Consider the following 18483-nt stretch of genomic DNA (forward strand, 5'->3'; position numbering starts at 1 on the left):
AAACTTTTAAAAAATAAGTAGAATGAGTATACCCTAAAATAATAATAAAAAGTATAGTATAGTAAATATATAAACCAGTAAAAGTCATTTACTATCATTATTAAGTATTATGTATTGTACATAATTATATATGCTACACCAGGGGTTCCCAACTGCCAGGCCGCAGACTGGTACAGGTCTGTGGCCTGTCGGACACTGGGCCACACAGCAGGAGGTGAATGGTGGGCGAGAGAGGGAAGCTTCATCTGTATTTGCAGCCGCTCCCCAGCGCTAGCATTAATCTTTGCCTCCACTTCAGATTCTCATAGCATTAGATTCTCATAGGAGCACTGGTCTCTGGTGCCAAAAAGGTTGGGAACCTCTGTGCTATACAACTGGCAGAGCAGTGTAATTTATACCAGCCTCACCACAAACACGTAAATAATGCATTGTGCTACGATGTTATGACGGCTATGACATCACTAGGCCATAGGAATTTTTCAGCTCCATTATAATCTTATGGAACCACTGTCATATATGCAGTCCGTCATTGACAGAAATGTTGTTAAGTGGCCCATGACTATAAAATAATGACGTTACTAGTGGAAATTATTTTTAATCTTCTTATTTGACAAAACTAAACATTGCCAACCCTATTTTGGCCTGCAAGTCTATAATATCTCAAATTCAGAAAACACCGGGGTACTACATTGACAGTTATCTGGGTTACCTGATAAAAAAAAAACAAATTAAGTTACCCGGGTTACCTGGTGAAAAAAACTAATTAAAGTTCCTTGATATTTGCTTACCTGTCCTGCCTTGGCAACGCTTAGAATTCTTAAGATTCCCACTCTCAACAGTAACTTCTACCTCATACTGTCTTCCTGGTATGAGCCCTATGCCGTCTATGACGTAGTGTGTTTCTTCCTTTCCCAAGGAGATGTTGAGCAGCACTGAAGAATCATTGAAGAGCAGGATACGATACTGCTCCCAGTCTCCAGCAGGGGGCGACCAGCTCACTACTAGAGACCTTGGGGAACTATCGCTGTTTGCTTCCAGGTTTCCAACTTTCTCCGGAACTAAATGGTGAAATGATGTCAAAAAAGAGATATTAAAAACAAAATGATAACAATACTCAATCACTTTACATGAGCAACAGTAGATAAGAGACCTAATATCTGCAACATTTCTATCCCCGCTTGATCTTCGTGGATTGCAAATGAGTGTTCTTTCCTCATTTTGGAGACATTTGACAACTCAATAAATATGTGCTAAAATTATTTTATATATTAAAATCATTACTTTATCAGTAATGCGATCTTCTATAACACTTAATAATCTAGTGATATGAATACTGTGTTTCATTGATTGCACACCAGTTCTAGAGACAATTCTGATGTTGGGTCTAATAGTGATATTAATAGATGTAGCATTTTTGGAAGAGATACTGCATGTTGTGGTTATGAACCATTCTTCTTCTTCTTTTCCAACTGTAAAGACCAATCTTCCTGCAATAGAGCTCTGATCTTATTATTCTTTTGCTTAAAACATTCAAGATCTCTCCATTAACTACAGAATAAAATATCGAGTCCTTGGGGCGGCACTTGTAGTTCTCCAAAATCAGACTCCATATCCTTCCAGTCTTACTTCCGGCTACTCCTGCAGCCACCCTCCCTCCTTCCCTATGCTCACAACCATTGTCCTCCAGGTGCTTGTTCCTCAGACCTGTAAGTCTCCTGGGCTCTTCTGCCTCTATGCCTTTGCTTATCTCATCCCTTTCACCTCAAATGCCCTTCTCTTTTTTCTCTCTTCACTTGCCAAGAGCTTCACTTTTTTTTTAGGTTCCAGTTGAAGACTGCTTCCTCTAAGAAGTCTTTACCGATCTTCTGAAAGAAAAGTTTGTTCTCTTGTCGGTCTGATCATATCGTTCTTATTCAAGACCTCGAATAGCAGAGAGGATGGACTCTGGAATCAGAGAGCCCAGTTTAAACTTCAGCCCTCCTGTTGACTGGCTGGATGACTGTCGACGAGTTATTTGACCTCTCCAAATTATCTGTAAAATGGCGGTAATAATAGGCTTTCTTGTGGTTTTGTTGTGAGAACTAAATGAAATAATGGTGTAGAGTATTTAGTCAGTGCCTGCAATATGGAAATATCAATACAATTACCATTGTTAAAATGTACTACAGTATTTTTATTATTTGTGTGCATATTCTTCTACACTCGTGTGATTAAAATGTAACTTCCTTAAAAGCAAAGGTCAGCAAAGTAATTATTTTAGGCTTTGTGGGTCACATGTGGTCTCTGACTGACATTTTTCTTACTTTTCCTTTTTTTTTAAACCCTTAAAAAATGTAAAAAACACTCTTAGTGTGGGACTATACAAAAACAGGTCACAAGCCATATTTGGCCAAGGGTGTAGTTTGCTGAACTCTGCCATTTTAACAATTCCCAAAGCTCATAGTACAATAATTTACACATCGAAGGCATTGGATAAATGTTTGGTGACTTAGATTGATAAAATAATTTAGGGAAAACATGGTTAAATGCTAACTGGTTCTCACTTCAAGAGTTAATCAGAAATGTTTTATTCATTGGTATCAATGCTAATGAATTTATGCTACTTAAGTGGTGTAACATGAAATAGCGCAGGGCAGAGCTAGTTATGCAGATCACGCATGAATCAATCCAAACAAATTTGCTTAAATAACTCAGATGAATGCAACTAACCCTTTGCTTTACTCTGTATTTGGGGCCCTGGCCCATAGACACCCTCAATCATGTAGACCAAACTTCCCAGGGTGGGAAAAGAGTTTCCCTTCTAACTTATTCTGTCCTATTCCAAGATTGATCGGAGACTAATTTGGGCAACTAAAGAATATTGAGGAACCCCAGACTCACCTGTTCTGCCCACTGCCATCTTCGGAGTGGCCAATTCACCAGAGACACAGCTAATGGTAACTTGATAAAGTCGTCCAGGGGTTAAGTTTTTAAACTGAGTTTCAGTAACCTGGGGTGCTAATATTCTAGATTCTTTGATGGTCCCTTGGTAAGACAGGGTAACATTGTAGGAATCCACATTTCCAGAAGGCCTTTGCCACTTGACTTTTAGAGAGGTCAGACTGCCATCATGTGTCACCTTCAGATTTGAGACCTCCATGGGAGCTAATTAGGAAGAAAGGAAAAGACATTTTACCTCAGGATATCTTACCAGTTCTTGTGGCCAAATTTTGACCTGAATTTTAATCCTGACAAGCCATACTCCTTGCACAGAAGAAAACAACTTCACGAGGCAAAAATAATACTGTAAAACCAAAGAAAGACTATCTGGCTAGTGGAAGGAGCACAAACATGGCAGCAGAAGTCTGGATTCTGGCTCACACTGAGTCATTAGTTGAGTAGGCAACCCTGAGCAACTCTGCCTATCTTACTGAGCTTAGAGATCCTACTAGTAAATAAGGGCTTGGTCAAAAGACCTCGAGTGATCTTTACCAGTTTTAAAATTGTTTAAGTGGAATGCTCAAAGAAGCCTGTCATCTGCCTAACTTCTTCCCCTCCTTATGTATTTAATAATAGCAAGCACATAATAAATAGATGGGTCAGTTGGCCACAACACAAAAAATACTTTATTTTTATTAATACTTTATTATCATGAAAAAATTAAAGTGTAAGTGTTGTGTCATTATTTCATCAATGGAAAATGATCACAAAATAATAAATAATTTTTCTAACTCTTGCCCAGGCTGTAATTTTGGGCCTCAACAATGGTATAATATAGATTAACAACACTTTATTAAAAAAATGAGCATAGCACACAGATTTTGCATAGGCCAGTTAGATGTGCAATTTGCTCTTGATATACATAGATATTTCTTAAGACATATACTACATTTTTGTTGAGAATGTCTACACATCTTTGAGATATGATAATAAAGGTATATGTAAAAAGATATCCCCAAGTATCATTCCCACTGGCCTCTTATAGTTTCAGAAACTCTCGTCACTAGAGTAATTTCTAAGGCACTACATATTTTAGAGTTTCTGTTAAAATTAGATAACTTTCCAAGAGAGGGGATTTATTAGACCCACTAGAAGCATGTAGTTTACACTCAATAAATATTGAATGAATTAATTAATGTGTATATGAATTATTCATTAAAATAGCACTGATCTGTTTATTGAGCTACATTAGGCTGTGAGAAAAGGTCCTTTAGTCCTGGATCTCATGACATGTTTTGTTGGATAGAGGTTTGGATAAAGGAGTAGCTCTTTGCATAGCACTGAGAAACGTAATCCTGGGTCATGGTGAGTGATGCCACAAAAGCAGTAGATGCCTATTTAAGAGAAGGAAGTGGGAGTTCTTACCAAAGAGATTGGTATACTTAAAAGAGAAGCTGAGACTATATCACTTATTTACTTTGCTATTTCAGAATGTTGACAAGGGCTAGTCTAAACTTTAGAATGAAAGGGAATCAGTTTTTCTCTAAGTAGAAAAGTGGATCTATAATATGGGGGTCCTTTATAACACATAAATTTCAATTTGTCCTATATTACCATTATTCAAATAATTTAATAAGTCTTGTTTATTAAACATTTCCTTGATTCGAGCTTTTTTTTTGTTCAGCCATCTAGGGAACTTACCTGTCCTGGCTAGTTTCCATCTGTAGTTTTGCAGCCCTGCGGCCTCGGTCACAATGGTGAGGTTATACAGGTGGCCAGGCGTCAGCCCGTTAAAAGTGTAAGAAGCAGTAGATTTGTCCACAACACTGCTATGAATGAGGATCCCTTTATCCATTAGCATCAGCTGATATCCTTCCACATTCCCAGAGCCATGGGACCACGAAATCAGGAGAGAATTAGTTTTTGCTGAAATACCAATATTTTTCACCGGGGATGGCACTAATGGGATAAAATGCATTTCCAAAGGGTCATTCATAACTTCCTTATAGAAGATATAGACACATTTAATTAAAAATCACACATTTATTTATGCTTCTCTGTATTCCTAACTTGTATAATAACAAATGAAAACACTGGAATTTCACTGGAATCTGGATTAATGCCCTTTCAAAGTCCACAGCCTAACGCGATATCATAGTTTACCTGTCTCCCCCACTGAATATGGATTTGGTAGTTTTTGCCAATAAAAGATGGTGTGGCATAGTAGTAAAGGTAAAAGGAAAGAACTATAGAAGATGAAAAATGGAAAGAGAGCAATAAAGCAGGAGAGAAAGACAGTACTTTATGGAAGGAAGTGGTGATGTGTAATTGATATTAGGATGTGTGGGTGCAAGCAAAGACTTGTTCCAAATATGGGAATATTTAGGAAACATGACTTGATGTTGTGGGAAGAATATGCAAAGGAGGCAAACATTTGAAAAATAAGTTTTATGGCACAAACTCAGAAAATGCGGTTGCTAAGACTTGAGTTAGAAAGGCCATTAGGAAACAGTGACTTCATTTTGGAAAAAAATTCTAGTCCCAGAGAAGTTCCATGACTTGTTCAAAATAAGCCAGCAAGTTAGTAGCACAGCCACACCTGCTCTTTATTTTTAGTCCAGTCTTTCCACTGTATCACAAAAACATTTGTCCATCTGTCTGTCTGTCTATCTATCTACCTACCTACCTACCTACCTACCTACCTATACCTACCTACATGTCTATCTACCTACCTACCCATTTTTCACCTGGGACCTACCTACATATCTACCTACCTACCTGTCTATCTACCTACCTACCCATTTTTCACCTGGGAGCATTCTTACTTCCATTTCTTGAATTTAATCTAATTTCAAAAGGAGCATAGATTATTAAATATCCGACTATCTGTAAACAAGTCTTACCTGTTGATCCATTGGTATGAATTGTAGAGGAACGTTTATTTCCAGAAATAGCTGTGATGGCTATATTGTATTTGTTACCAGCAGTAAGGTTAAAAAATGCATATTCATTCCGTGAAGTACTTCCTTGAATTTGGGGCTCTCGAATCTTTTGGTTATCATCAAATAACTCCACCTCATACCAGGTGACTTTTCCAGAAGAAGGAGTCCACCAAACATGCAGGCTGGTTGAAGTAGTCTTCTCTTTATTGACCTCGAACCTAGCAGGGGGTAAAGGATCTGCAAGGTAAAAACCAAGAAAGAGAATGTGGCTTGAGACTTCTACAAATACATGCCTACCTTGCTATAATCCAGATTTATTTTCCTTAAAAAAAAAATTAAGAATTTGCTATTCATGAAATAAATTGGCATTTTATTCCACTTCTAAACTTAACCATTTCGTTTATAAAAGAAACCCACTCAGTCACTAGTTATATAAATTCTTTTTTCTAATAAAACTTTTTTGTTAAGACAACTCTGAGCTTGAAATTCCAAGTTAGGTGATATTTTCTTTGGCTTGTAAGTTTAGCACTTTTCAAACACTGACAAACATCCAGGCTACGCCTGGTTAAATATTGAAACTCTCAACAGAAAATACAGATATTAAGAAAAAATTTTGAAGTTTGTACCAAACTTTTTCTTCTTTAGGCTAGGATTTTGGAGGCTAAGTATACATAACTTTGGGTTGTTTTTAGATATCAGAAAACCACAAAAGAGACAGACCTGATTATGAGCCTAGGCTAGGTTTGCTCACCAAAATGAATTCTCCCAACAGATGGGATTCCCTATGTCCCTAGATTTTCAAAACTTGAGTTCTGGAGCTGCTGATGCCTCCAGAACAGGTGGAAATGGGTTAGTTCTGCACCCAGCTTCTCACTTAGTTTCAATTCTCAAAGCCGTGGGTCAGTATGAGGAGTCCCATTTCTCATGTATTGTCTTCACTTTGAAACCTGAAATAGATGAATAGCATGTCTCCAGGATAGGAACTAAGTCAATAGCGTTAATGAGCAGCCATTCTATGCTACAGTGAGACTGTGTGAGAAATAAGGCTCTCCCTACCCTGAATGCTGTGAGTAGAAACATTGAGAGACATTTACATATGAGTAATTTTCAGAAATCCTACATGGTTGTAGAAAGTGAAGGTAAGACTTTGGAGACTCAGTTTGAAGAGTCAGATCAGATGTTTTAGTGGCATGACTGTAGAGATCTCAGTTCTTACCTACCTCCTGGTAAATTATGCTTTTCTCACAAAATAACTCCAGGAATTCTAGAATGTTCTTAGAACAGTATATGTTTTAAGAAGGTGTTCGCTTGTGACTAACATTAATACAAATAAGATCAGGGTAATCTTAGTCTATATTCAAAAGGCATTTATGACCAGACAGCTCATAGGACTATGGGTCACCTAGAAGACACTATACATAGATTAATTTCAGCCTATAATCAATCTAATGTCTTCATCTGTGTTTTTGGCTGATTTATATGAATACATCATACTGCAAAAATTCAATCAGTCACATAACATTTTATAATGTTAATAATAAATGATATAAATGTTAGTTAACAAGTAAGCGGAGGTAGCAGTAACTTTTAAGAACACAAAGCACAGGTGAGTCTGGAGGACAAGGTTGTGTGGTTTACACTCTAGCACAGCACAGGTTCACCTGAAGAGTACAGACTCTAGAGCTAGATGACCTGGGCTTGAATACGGCTCTCCTGCTTTGTGGCTGTAAACTTTGGGCAATTCTTTGCCTTAGCTGTCTCATCTATGCAATGCTGATAATAATGCTATCTTTTTAATAGAATTGTTATGAAGATTAAATTGAGCTAAACTTTATCTAGGGCACTAAGAACAGTGTCTGGCACATAGTAAGTGTTCAATGTTGGCTGGTATTATTATTCCTATAATCAAGAGAAGATCTTGTCCCAGAAGCAAAAAGATGCAGTGGCAGAGAACATGGGTTTTGGAGTCAGAAAGAACTTAATTCAAATAATGGCTCCATCCAGTATCAGTCATGCAACTTTGGTCAAGTTATTTAACCTAGCTAAGCCTCCATTTTCTCATCTTTCTGGGGAGAATAATAATCGCACCCATATTTTCAGATGTTTTGAGGAATAACAAAATATAGAGGAGACTTTACCTCTACACGATGGGCATACAATGGGCATTCAGTAATATAAACTTATTCTGTCTACTTGACCATAAAAAAAAAATATATATCCTCTGAATCACTGACAAAATGGAGACAAAAGTGGAATACAATTTTTAAAAACTAAACCGATAAAAGCCTTAATTGCCTTTTTCATAAAAAGGAAACCTTGATAAAATCTTATCAATATATTCCCATGAACTAACTTTCTAAGCCTTAAGATAAAATAACAAATTCCCAAGGTGATTCTCATTCATAGGCTCTTGAGGAAAAACAGTAGTTTTTTCTTCTGGCAATATTATTTAAAATTTCTACCTTATATAATAGTCTATAACTAAGAATGTCATAATAAAAGGAAAGAACATAATTACCCCTTGCAGAAAGTTCTCTTGTTGCCTGGCAAGGATAAGGTACTACCATGAGATTCCAATTGCCAGTGAAACTCAAGAACAACCTTGTCATAGCCAATGGAGAGGACACAATTTTTGCTGAAGAGGCATTTTAAGGACAAAGATAAGAAGGACAACTGCTTTCCAGCGATAGCTCAAATGAGATCAATACTGTCCTGTCATCTATGTCTACAACCAAACTAAATAAAGGCTAAAGAAAATGATGTTATGATCAGTATAATCTAAACATATATAATCTGAAAAATGTGAGCTATAGAAAATGAATTTAAGGTTGCGTGCCTTGAGGGTGAAGTTCAGAAATGCAGACTTTATCTAATCTTTCTGAGCCAGAAAACAAAACAGTCAATCCTTTGTACATCCGCTAGAACAAAGGAACAATGAGATTGGGAAGTGCCTGGACTGCAAGAACCTGCTCTGGAAACAAACACTTAAAACCCCATTTATGCCGTGATAAAGCCCTTTGCTGGCAGTTGTCCACTATTGCTAAGCATGCTGCCGAAGTTAAATAGTTTTCAGACACCTTTTCAATCTAAGCCCAATGAAAACTGTGCTGTACTAAAAAAAGTTTTCAATATTTTATTAGAAACAAATTAAATGATTCCATCAGGGATGCTAATTACACACACACACACACACGCGCGCGCACACACACACACACACACACATATATATGAAAAATTTTAATACTATTTGAAGACTTAGTTATATGTTTGTAATCTTCTGGTCATATGGCAGATCATATGTAATTAAAAAACTCTACTTGACTTATGTAAGTTATGCTGTTGGCTAGAGGTATCAATGCACATATGTGTGCATTAGCCTTTCTGGTTTTTCCACCAATCGCTCTCATATATACAGTTACCAGTGGAGTATTATAAACTATGAGAACTATTGAAAATCATAAATCATTAATTTAATCTCAATCAATATATCAAAATTTATCATTAGCCATAAATTTAAGACATCTTTGTGCTTCTTAGTTCCAGAGAGATCTGCAATATGGAATGCCAAATACAAAGTTATGCCATATTCATCTGCTGTATTTCAATGAATCTACCAGTTTAAGGAAGCCTCAGAATTTCATAAGTTAGCTTGATGTCAACTCAATTTTTCTGTTCTCAGAGGAAAAGATGAAGTTTAGCTAAATTTCTTAACCAAAATGAATTTTTCCTTTTTTCCTTTTTTTAACAATGTGACTTAGGAAGAGATATATATATGTATCAAGTAATGTTTTTTTTGAAATTCTTTTGTATAGCTATTAAATATTATTAAATATTATAATCAATTGATACAGAAATTTCCAGAGTATTTAGATTCAAAATGATAGTATTTATTTTGGACATAAATCCAACCTTATAACCAGAGCGCAGGCAATCCATGGGTTAGTGCCAAACACTTTTCTTGAAGTCATAATAGCACTACAGTATATCTGTGTAAGACCTGACCATTTACAGTATGCTTTCTCAGTTTCAAACACCTGCACCAAGGGATGGTTTGTGGCTTTTGCCCCACAGATGAACAAAATGAAAAAGCATTTTTTCACAATCCCCGGTTAATTAAACATCTCTTTTACTTTGTGATTATTGTTGTTTGATTATACTAGTCAACTTTCTGACTTATTTTAAGATGATATACTATATTATGCTAATATATCAGATTAACATGCATTTGATTTATCACCTTTATACACTAGACATGAAGTTCAGGAAGGAAAAATCTTTTAAAATTTTAGTAATTTTGAAAGGGAATTTAAAGCAGTTTTGACAATTATTTGCATCATCATTAACAACAATGCAGGATGCTTCATTATTTTGCAGGTCATCATATTTGGACCTAGCTATATAAGTTGTAGATGGCCTGCCCTCTGAGAGTTTAAGTTAAGACCCATGTGAAAAAGGTAAACAAAACATGCATTATCAGGGAGGTTGACTTCGATGTCAGACTAAACCTGAGTTCAAATTCCAACACTGTCACTTATGAGGGTGATTTTAGGGAAGCTGCTTAACTTCACTGATGCTCAGTTTCTTATCTGTAATATGGGACTAATGATACCTACTTTACAGAGTTGTGTTAACAGGTAATGGAGGTAAAGTGTTAAGTGCAGCCCTGGCACATGGTGGGCTCTCAGTAAATGGCAGTTGGTATGAATGTTGCTGCTGTTAAGGGTAATACAGGCAAACATTAATGTTAAATATGCAAGTGGAGAATGACATCCAAGGGCTAAAGTCTCAGAGGTGGGCTTCACGAAGGAAATGAACTTGAGCAAGTTCGTAAGTTCAAGTATGACTTAGAAATCAGAGAAGAAAGGGCATTGCAGAATGAGAGGGCAGTTTAAGCAAAGAAACTAAAAAGCTCATTTCTAGTGAGTATTCGAGAATCATGTCAGCCTTGAGAGTACCCTGACGACTGATGGAGACTTTAGCCCCCTTATCCCCATGTTATCTTTCAGCAGCCCCACTCCAATTCTTGGATATTAACAATTGAGGCTTTCTCAATGTTATCTGAGTGACACATAAATGCAGCATAAAGAGAAGTCTCTTGGCTTCTTCTTCCAATTAGATCGCCTCTCTTATGTAGAAATTCACGAACTGTCACTTGATGTGTGCTTTCAAACCTGTACATCTAAACATTAAGAAATTGTTGTTAATATTAGGTACAAAAATAGTATTGTGGCTGTGTTTTAAAAATTCTTATCTTTCAGAAATACATATTAAAATATTTATAAATGAAATTAAATGACTTGGGTTGCATCAAAATGATATGCAGTGGGGGAAGGGTGGGGATATAGATAAAATGAGACTGGCTATCAATTGGTAACTGTTGAAGACAGATGATGAGTACGAGAATATTTCATTATTCTATTGTTTACTTTTTTATTTGCGTTTTTCCACATAAAAGAAAGAAAAGCAAAATTAAAAACAAAAATCCCTGGAAATCTATCTGTATGAGCAGCAGGAAAAGAGGAAAAGCAAATACAAGATGGATTGACTCTATGGAAGAAGCCATAGGCATGAGTCTATGGGGGTCTGAGCAGGACTGTTGAGGACAGGACAGTGTGGACATCACTCAATCAGAGGGTCACCAGGAATCAGAGCTGACTCGATAGCACATAACAAACACCTACTTACCATGTTAATTTTAGTTGCATATTATATGTTTAGGGTCATATAATTATCTTTATTTACATATATTCACACATATAAAATGTACTTGATTTCTCCTCAAAGGTCAGAAAAGTGTCAGATTTATTCTTTATTCCCCAGGGGGATTCCATCAAATTAGTGTCTGGGAATGAAAGGTGAAACAATTTTTGTTTGTTTGTTTTCCTCTCATTCTGTCTGGACAAAATCAATTTTATTTCTTTCTGGCTAACCAGCAGAATGCCATGCCCACCAAAAGAAGTCAGACTGAAGGAAGAAGCTTCCTAGGAATAGAAAAGAAGGTCAAGTTCAGAGCACTAGGTTGGCTCAGTCCATATACATAGCTCAGCTTCACTTTAGAACCCCTGAAATGACTGCAAATAGCTGGTTGCTAAATACTGAAGTCCATCACCAAGAGCTCGACACAACTGAAAATCAATAGCTGCTTATAATTTCTTCACACTAAAACATATTTAATCATTATTCCGCCCCTGTGTAGGCTATGAATGTATAGATTTAAGGTATTTTGTAATATATTTTTTCTTTTTTAAAAAGTTGCCTTGAAAAATAATAATAAAATATTATATGGTAATTTTAAAAAACTAATACCAACTTAAAATTTGTATCCTTGGAGTTGGAGCCAGTAAACCAGGGTTCAATTCCTGGGTCTATCCTATATTAGCTGTGTGGATTTGTGATCTGTTAACTCTTAGAAATATCAATCTCATCTCCAACGTGAAAGTAATAACAGTAAATTTACTGTATACTTGGTATGTGACAGAAACTATTCTAGAATTTATGTACAAACCACTTAAAACTTCAAAAAGATCCTATAAAGTAGGCATTATTTTTATTATCATCTTCATTTTATAGATTCGGAAAACAGTCTTGGAGAGGTTAGTAACTAGCCCAAGGCAACTTGGCTAGTAAGTGAGAAGGAAGAGGTGCTAGCTTTCAGAACTCAACTCTTAATCACTATGCAACCTGCGCCTTCACAATACTTCCTCCACAGGATTTCCATGAGGATAAAATTAAACAATATATGGTCGGTAAAATATTTATTTTATTTATATAGTTCTAACCATGAATAAAGAGAAATGGTACCAAAATCTTAATGCCAACTAAAACTACAAAAACTGTCAATAACTCTTGAACCTCAGTATGTATTGAACTACTCTGATATTTGTTTAAAATTATATACCCTAGGCTCAACTCTTTCTAAATCCATTACATGTGGGATAGAAAACCAAGAATATGCTTTGATAACAAGCTTTGCAAGAGATTTTGATGCAAGTCGTTTATAGACATTATTGAGAAACAATGGCTTATGTTTAAAGCTATATAAGTGTTATGGGCTGAATTGTGTCCTTCTAAAATTCATATATTGAAGCTCTAACCTCCAATACTTCAGAATGTGGCTATATTTGGAGATAAGGCCTTTAAAGAGGTGATAAAATTAAAATGGGGTTATGGAGGGTGCCTAATCCAATATGATTGATGTCCTCATAAGAAGAAATTAGACACAGACAACACAGACAGAGGGATAACCATGTGAGGATATAGCGAGAAGGCAGCCATCTGCAAGCCAGTCAGAGAAGCCTCAGAGGAAGCTTGCTAACAACTTGATCTGGGACTTCTAGGCTCCAGAATTGTGAGAAAATAAATTTCTGTTGTTTAAGCCACTCAGTATGTCGTATTCTGTTATGAAAGCCCCAATAAACTAGTACATTAAGCAACATTTTGAAGGGGAAATAATAGCTGATATGGTGATTTGGTAAACACAGCTTCTCAAATATTTTTTTATTAAAGACAAAAGAATTAACCACATTAAAAATGCTGGGTTTTTTTTTTTTTTTTTCTGATTACTAACTGACTAAGAAAAAGGCATATGCCACTAAGATATTCTTCCTATAAGTAAAGTTGTCTACCACCAGAATACTCCTCTGGCCCCTATAACTTACCCATAACCCAAGTAGAATAGGCACATTCTCCCAATAAAATATTAATTTCGTTCATTCATATTTATTTACCTATGTATCTATGTATATCTATCTATCTATCTATCTATCTATCTATCTATCTATCTATCCATCTATCTATCTGTAATCTATCCATCTAGTCATCCATCCATCCATCCATCTATCCATTTAATCAATATTTATTGAACATGTACCATGTGCTAGATGCCATTTTAGGTACTGAGAAACTACTGCTTATTGATGGGAAGATAAAAGCCTAACAAAAATTCTAAATGAAAACTCAAAAGTTTCATTTAAACAAACTAAAATGTCCTTAGGATGCATTCAGGTAAGGAAATAAATGAAGTGGTCCAGGGGGATTCTAGTGAATTGCTATCTAAAAAGAGAGAAACCATAACTTCACTCTAGAGAGTTCTAGGCATAGTGGCTCAGTTTTGCCAAATCTTCTAATATTTTAAAAGAATCCATATATCTGTTTTTTTATGTGAAAAAAAATTTTTTTTCATGCTGGTGAAATAATCTGAAATTTCCACAAACACTTCGTGACCCAAATATAACGTATCTGTTATTTAGACACTGAGACACCCCTAGGGGCTACCAGGTTGCAGCTCCTGCTCTAGACTGAGGAGGACACAGTGCTGCAAAAGTACTGAGTTCTTCAGTATCTACTATCTTTATACCTGCTTTGTAATGAACTCACAAATAAATAATTTAGCTTTCAAATTATTCTTAGTCACCACTAAATAATTTGGCTTGGCTTTCAATTTATCTTGGTTGTTACACTGACCATTTAGTGGCCAAAGAAACCTGAGAACTACCCATTGTCTTCTCTATGGTTATGAAAATATGGCATATACCAGGCAGGACAATTTCACCCAGAAAAGATGAGGCAAAGCTCTGATCACCTACATCATGACCTTCTCTCATCTCCACACAGGACTGCAAGGGCGAGGATCATGTATTGTTTGTCATCTTTATAAGCTCACCAGTCACTACCTGGTGTAATTTTCTGCAGAATCCACGCTTGATAAATGTTTGCTGAACTGAATTTGAATCCACATGTGTTTTTTGACTCTGATTTAAAATCCAGAGTGAAAACTGATTGTTGTTGAAATAGTTCCCATTTAATTAAAATTTTGATCTCTAAGGTCATGTTTACATGACAACAAAATAACTAGCTATTTTAGAAAATTTATCAGGAAAACAATCAGACAAATCACACTTGGAACAATACAGAGATAATCTAAGCAACTGCTGTATCTCTAGCCAAATTATGTCTTGCTCTCATTTTATTTTATTCTAGACCAAAAAGAGAGGCAAATTGGCATAAGGAAGAAAAACACACTTTGAATGACATTTTTTGTTTGAAGTTATTTCTCAGAGTTAATATTATACTACTAGTTAGTCCTGCTTTAATATAGTAAAATATAATTTGTAGAGCTCATATCTGTAGCTTAGCAATTAATATATAGGAAGACTAGTAGTTTCTCTTAAATAAAGGAAAAATTCATCTATTTCCTTAAAATATAGAAAGCACTAAAGACAAAAATAAATAACTAACCAAAAAAACTCCCTAAAACATTTTTTTATATCTTAAGTTTAAAAAATTTACTTAAAGTTATTTTTTAAATGTAGAGAATCCTAAGAATGGTTATACCATCATATGAATAAGTGTGAAAAAATTATCATTATACAAATGTCACCTGCAAGTTTCATTCTTCACATTTATCATGGATCTCATAAAATTTGTGCTGAAAAGTATATTTGTGGTACTTTAAAAAGTAACTCCTTAAGAAATATGATGAAAATCTGAATGCCAACACATTGCGAATGTTGATGAAGTTTTTTTTTAACTCAACATAGTCAATAAAATGCAAATATTTCTTACATTTCACAATATCTCTGGACTTGAAACACCTGCATGCACAACTAAACCCAAAGCGCATTCTAACTAGTAACACCCACACTAAGTCCTTTTCCATCAACGTTTTTTTTCCAAAAAGTAAAACTTCTGGGTTAAATGTCTGTATTCTGGCTTCTGAATGTCTTCATCTTTTCTTCCATAAGTTACTAAAGACTCACTTATTTTAAAAAATCATTCTGCTCCATTCAACATAGACATCTTATCAAATGTAATGAACACTTTTGGAAGTTCTATGTTATAAATTTCACAGTATTAGCAATCTGAGTGTTCACAAAACTGTCTTCACATACCAAGAAGCCACCAACTTTATGACTAAAAATCCAGCTACTTAAACTCCTGTAAGATGTTCTAATTATGTGGTTGATTTCAGTCTCCCTGATTCCACATAAAAACATAACCAAATTCCTAACAAGTGGTGCCTCTTTTCAATTTAAATTCCTGAAAATCTCAGAAACTATCTAAAAGTTTCATCTGAAGGAAGTCAAGTCATATAACTGGGCATTCTTAATTTTTTTCTTTGAAAAACATAAGAATTAATATTTGATTGACTTATTACATGAACTCAGTTACATTTCCTGACCCTGAGAATGGAAAATTCTTACTCCTCTTTAAAAAACCAGAGCTAAAAAAGAAAAAAAAAAAAAAAGTGATCTTCGTTCAGGTTGAATGAGAAAGAATAGTAAGGACAACACATTTCTAAATTTAACTGCTGGAATGTTTTAGTTAAATTTGACTTTCTAGATGAAAGTAAGCGTTTACTATTGTAACAAATAAAAATAATGTTTAAAGGAAGACCAATGAAGTTATAAAATATCAGAGATGTTAGAGAATTTAGAGCACATCTGAGGATGGCCTGGGGATGAATGGGTAATGTGAACAACAGTCCCTACCTAAGTTGTTGGCACTTGGTAAGAACTTGGACCTGAATGACTAAGTCTAACACTCTCATTTTACAGGTAAGAAAATTGAGGCTGGAAAGACATACTTAGTATATATATGTATGCATGGAAGGGTTTTCTGAAAGTGTGAGGAAAATCATTGAATTGAGGTAACAGAGTAACCAAAGGACATTCTCTGATACTATGCAGTTTTAGTTACATGATACGAAATAACTTTCATACCCTCATTTCAAGGGACTTTTCTAATTTTCTCTCATGAATGGCTTTATTCTGTTTCTGAGGATTTTAAGTATTGATTCCAAAAATACAACTAAATTAAGGAAATGCATATCCCTAATCATTGCGCTCCACTATTTATTCTAAAAATATTTACTTAAAATTATTCCAGGGCTTGACAATTTAATGCAATGGAAGCTCAAACCACATCACTTTAACAGATTTCCCCCACAGCCCACAGTGTCTCTTTGCTGCACTCCCCCTCCCAGCGGCTGGTCTGCTGTTTTCAGCGCTAAGTAAGTCCTCAAAATTTAACCAAGCTGCTTCTGGCCAGATTTGAGGATACTTATTTTCACAGATATTTTTATCTTTATTTTTTGTATGCCTGGAATTCAAATGAAACACCAGCTTGATAAGCCCTGGAGTGGCCTGAACATCCAACAGCACCTGTCACCCTTACCTGTTTGCAAGACCTCAATTCTCTCTTCTCCATCCAGCGACAGAATTCTGAAGTTATAGATGGTTCCCGGTTGTAAATCCTTGGGTTTACATTCATAGGTGGTGTTGTCTATCTGAATGGGGTGGCACCTCACGAACCCTGACGTATCACTGCTATAGATGAGGCTAAAGTTACAAGGAGGACCCAAAGTTCTCCACTGGAGAGATGCAGACCGGCTGAAGACCCTGGACTCCGTCACGGTGAAGTTACATCTCACTCGCTCCCCAAGTCCAGTCTGCAAATGAACCAGAGACAACAGCTGAAGCCCACAGTCTGGACTGTCCAAGGACATGTCCACAGCAAACTCCCTGAGATGCCTTCAGTCACCTCTCGCCCCCAGTTTCAGCCTATCTCTTTACTCTCCAGCCAAGGAAAAGGTAGCAACTTTCTTCCTGGCTGCTCTTTCTCCAGAGAAGCTAAAGAAAGGTGGCTTTTTGACTTTGACAGAAGGACGAGTTGTCAAGTCTGGCTGCGGGATCAGAAGAGGATCTTTCTTCTCCAGGGAGGTAAAGAAATTATGCCACCTCCCTCTCCAAAACAACCCAGGAGACCAGAAAGTGGAGTGGAATTTGGTTCTTGTCGGGGAGGAGGCACATCAGCCTGTGACCTCTCCTCCCGCCACTCACCTGCAGCAGGGTCAGTGCGGTCCACAAGGCCAACCCCGCTCCATGGCTCAGCATCGCGCTCAGTGCTTCCTACCCAGACTCGGTCGAGGGGCTGGGACGAGGGTGGCCCGACGGCCTCGTGGGGAGCCACTTGTTGCGCGCGCTCAGCGCGCGGGGCGGGCGCAGAGCGCTTCCCTCCGGGCAGGTGACGCGCAGGGGCCACCGCGGCCGCCTCTGCTGCTGCTGCTGCTGCTGCCGCCCCGGACGGGCTGCGGACGCAAGAGGCGGCAGGGGCAGGCAGCGCGCCGCCTTTCCCACGCTGCCATTCTGACCCGCGCTGCCTCGCCCCGCGCCCCGTCCGCGGACTTCCGCAATCAAAAGGCAATTTCCTTGTCTCCCGGCAGAGGAACAATGCGCCGGCGAGGGAGGGAGCCCCGAGGAGCCAACGCTTGAGGCTGCCAAGAGGGCCCGAGGCGGGCCAAGTTACCCACTGCGTCCCCCCGCCCTGCGCCGCAGTCTCCCGGGCTAGGGGTCCTGTCCGGGTCGGCTAAGACCTACCTCCTCCTTCTCCTCCCTCCTCCCGCCTCCCCCCGCCCCGACTTTCACTTTTTCCCACTCTGTGGTCCTCAACACCGCTGTCTTAGCCACAGTCAATACTTGGCTGCCTGTCACTTTCCAGCCCCTCACCCCTGCCTCTTCCTCCCATCCACACCCAGAGCCTCCCCCTCCTTATCTTCCTTCCTATCTTCCTCATCTGCTTTCTCCAGAGCCTCTTTTCCTAGGAATAAACTTAACCATAACCA

At 37.3% G+C, this 18483-nt stretch overlaps 1 protein-coding gene across 2 annotated transcripts in view; it reads right to left on the minus strand.

Moving 5' to 3' along the window:
* The window catches only part of PTPRB (protein tyrosine phosphatase, receptor type B), a 102860-nt gene that overhangs the window by 62749 nt on the left and 21628 nt on the right, over window positions 1-18483 (minus strand). The window contains exons 1-6 of one of the 2 annotated variants that reach the window (XM_006923737.3): window positions 17702-17982; window positions 17037-17310; window positions 5823-6098; window positions 4621-4878; window positions 2881-3144; window positions 789-1058 (exon numbers count right to left, since the gene is read on the minus strand). In XM_006923737.3, coding sequence (XP_006923799.1) covers window positions 789-1058; window positions 2881-3144; window positions 4621-4878; window positions 5823-6098; window positions 17037-17310; window positions 17702-17755 — 1396 coding nt within the window. In that variant the 5' untranslated portion in view covers window positions 17756-17982. Of the gene's footprint in view, window positions 1-788; window positions 1059-2880; window positions 3145-4620; window positions 4879-5822; window positions 6099-17036; window positions 17311-17701; window positions 17983-18483 lie in introns of those variants that run through there. The other variant, XM_015598429.2, reaches the window with a different exon arrangement.

This window comes from Pteropus alecto, unplaced genomic scaffold (genome assembly GCF_000325575.1).
Source record: "Pteropus alecto unplaced genomic scaffold, ASM32557v1 scaffold76, whole genome shotgun sequence".
NCBI classification, from domain to species: domain Eukaryota; kingdom Metazoa; phylum Chordata; class Mammalia; order Chiroptera; family Pteropodidae; genus Pteropus; species Pteropus alecto.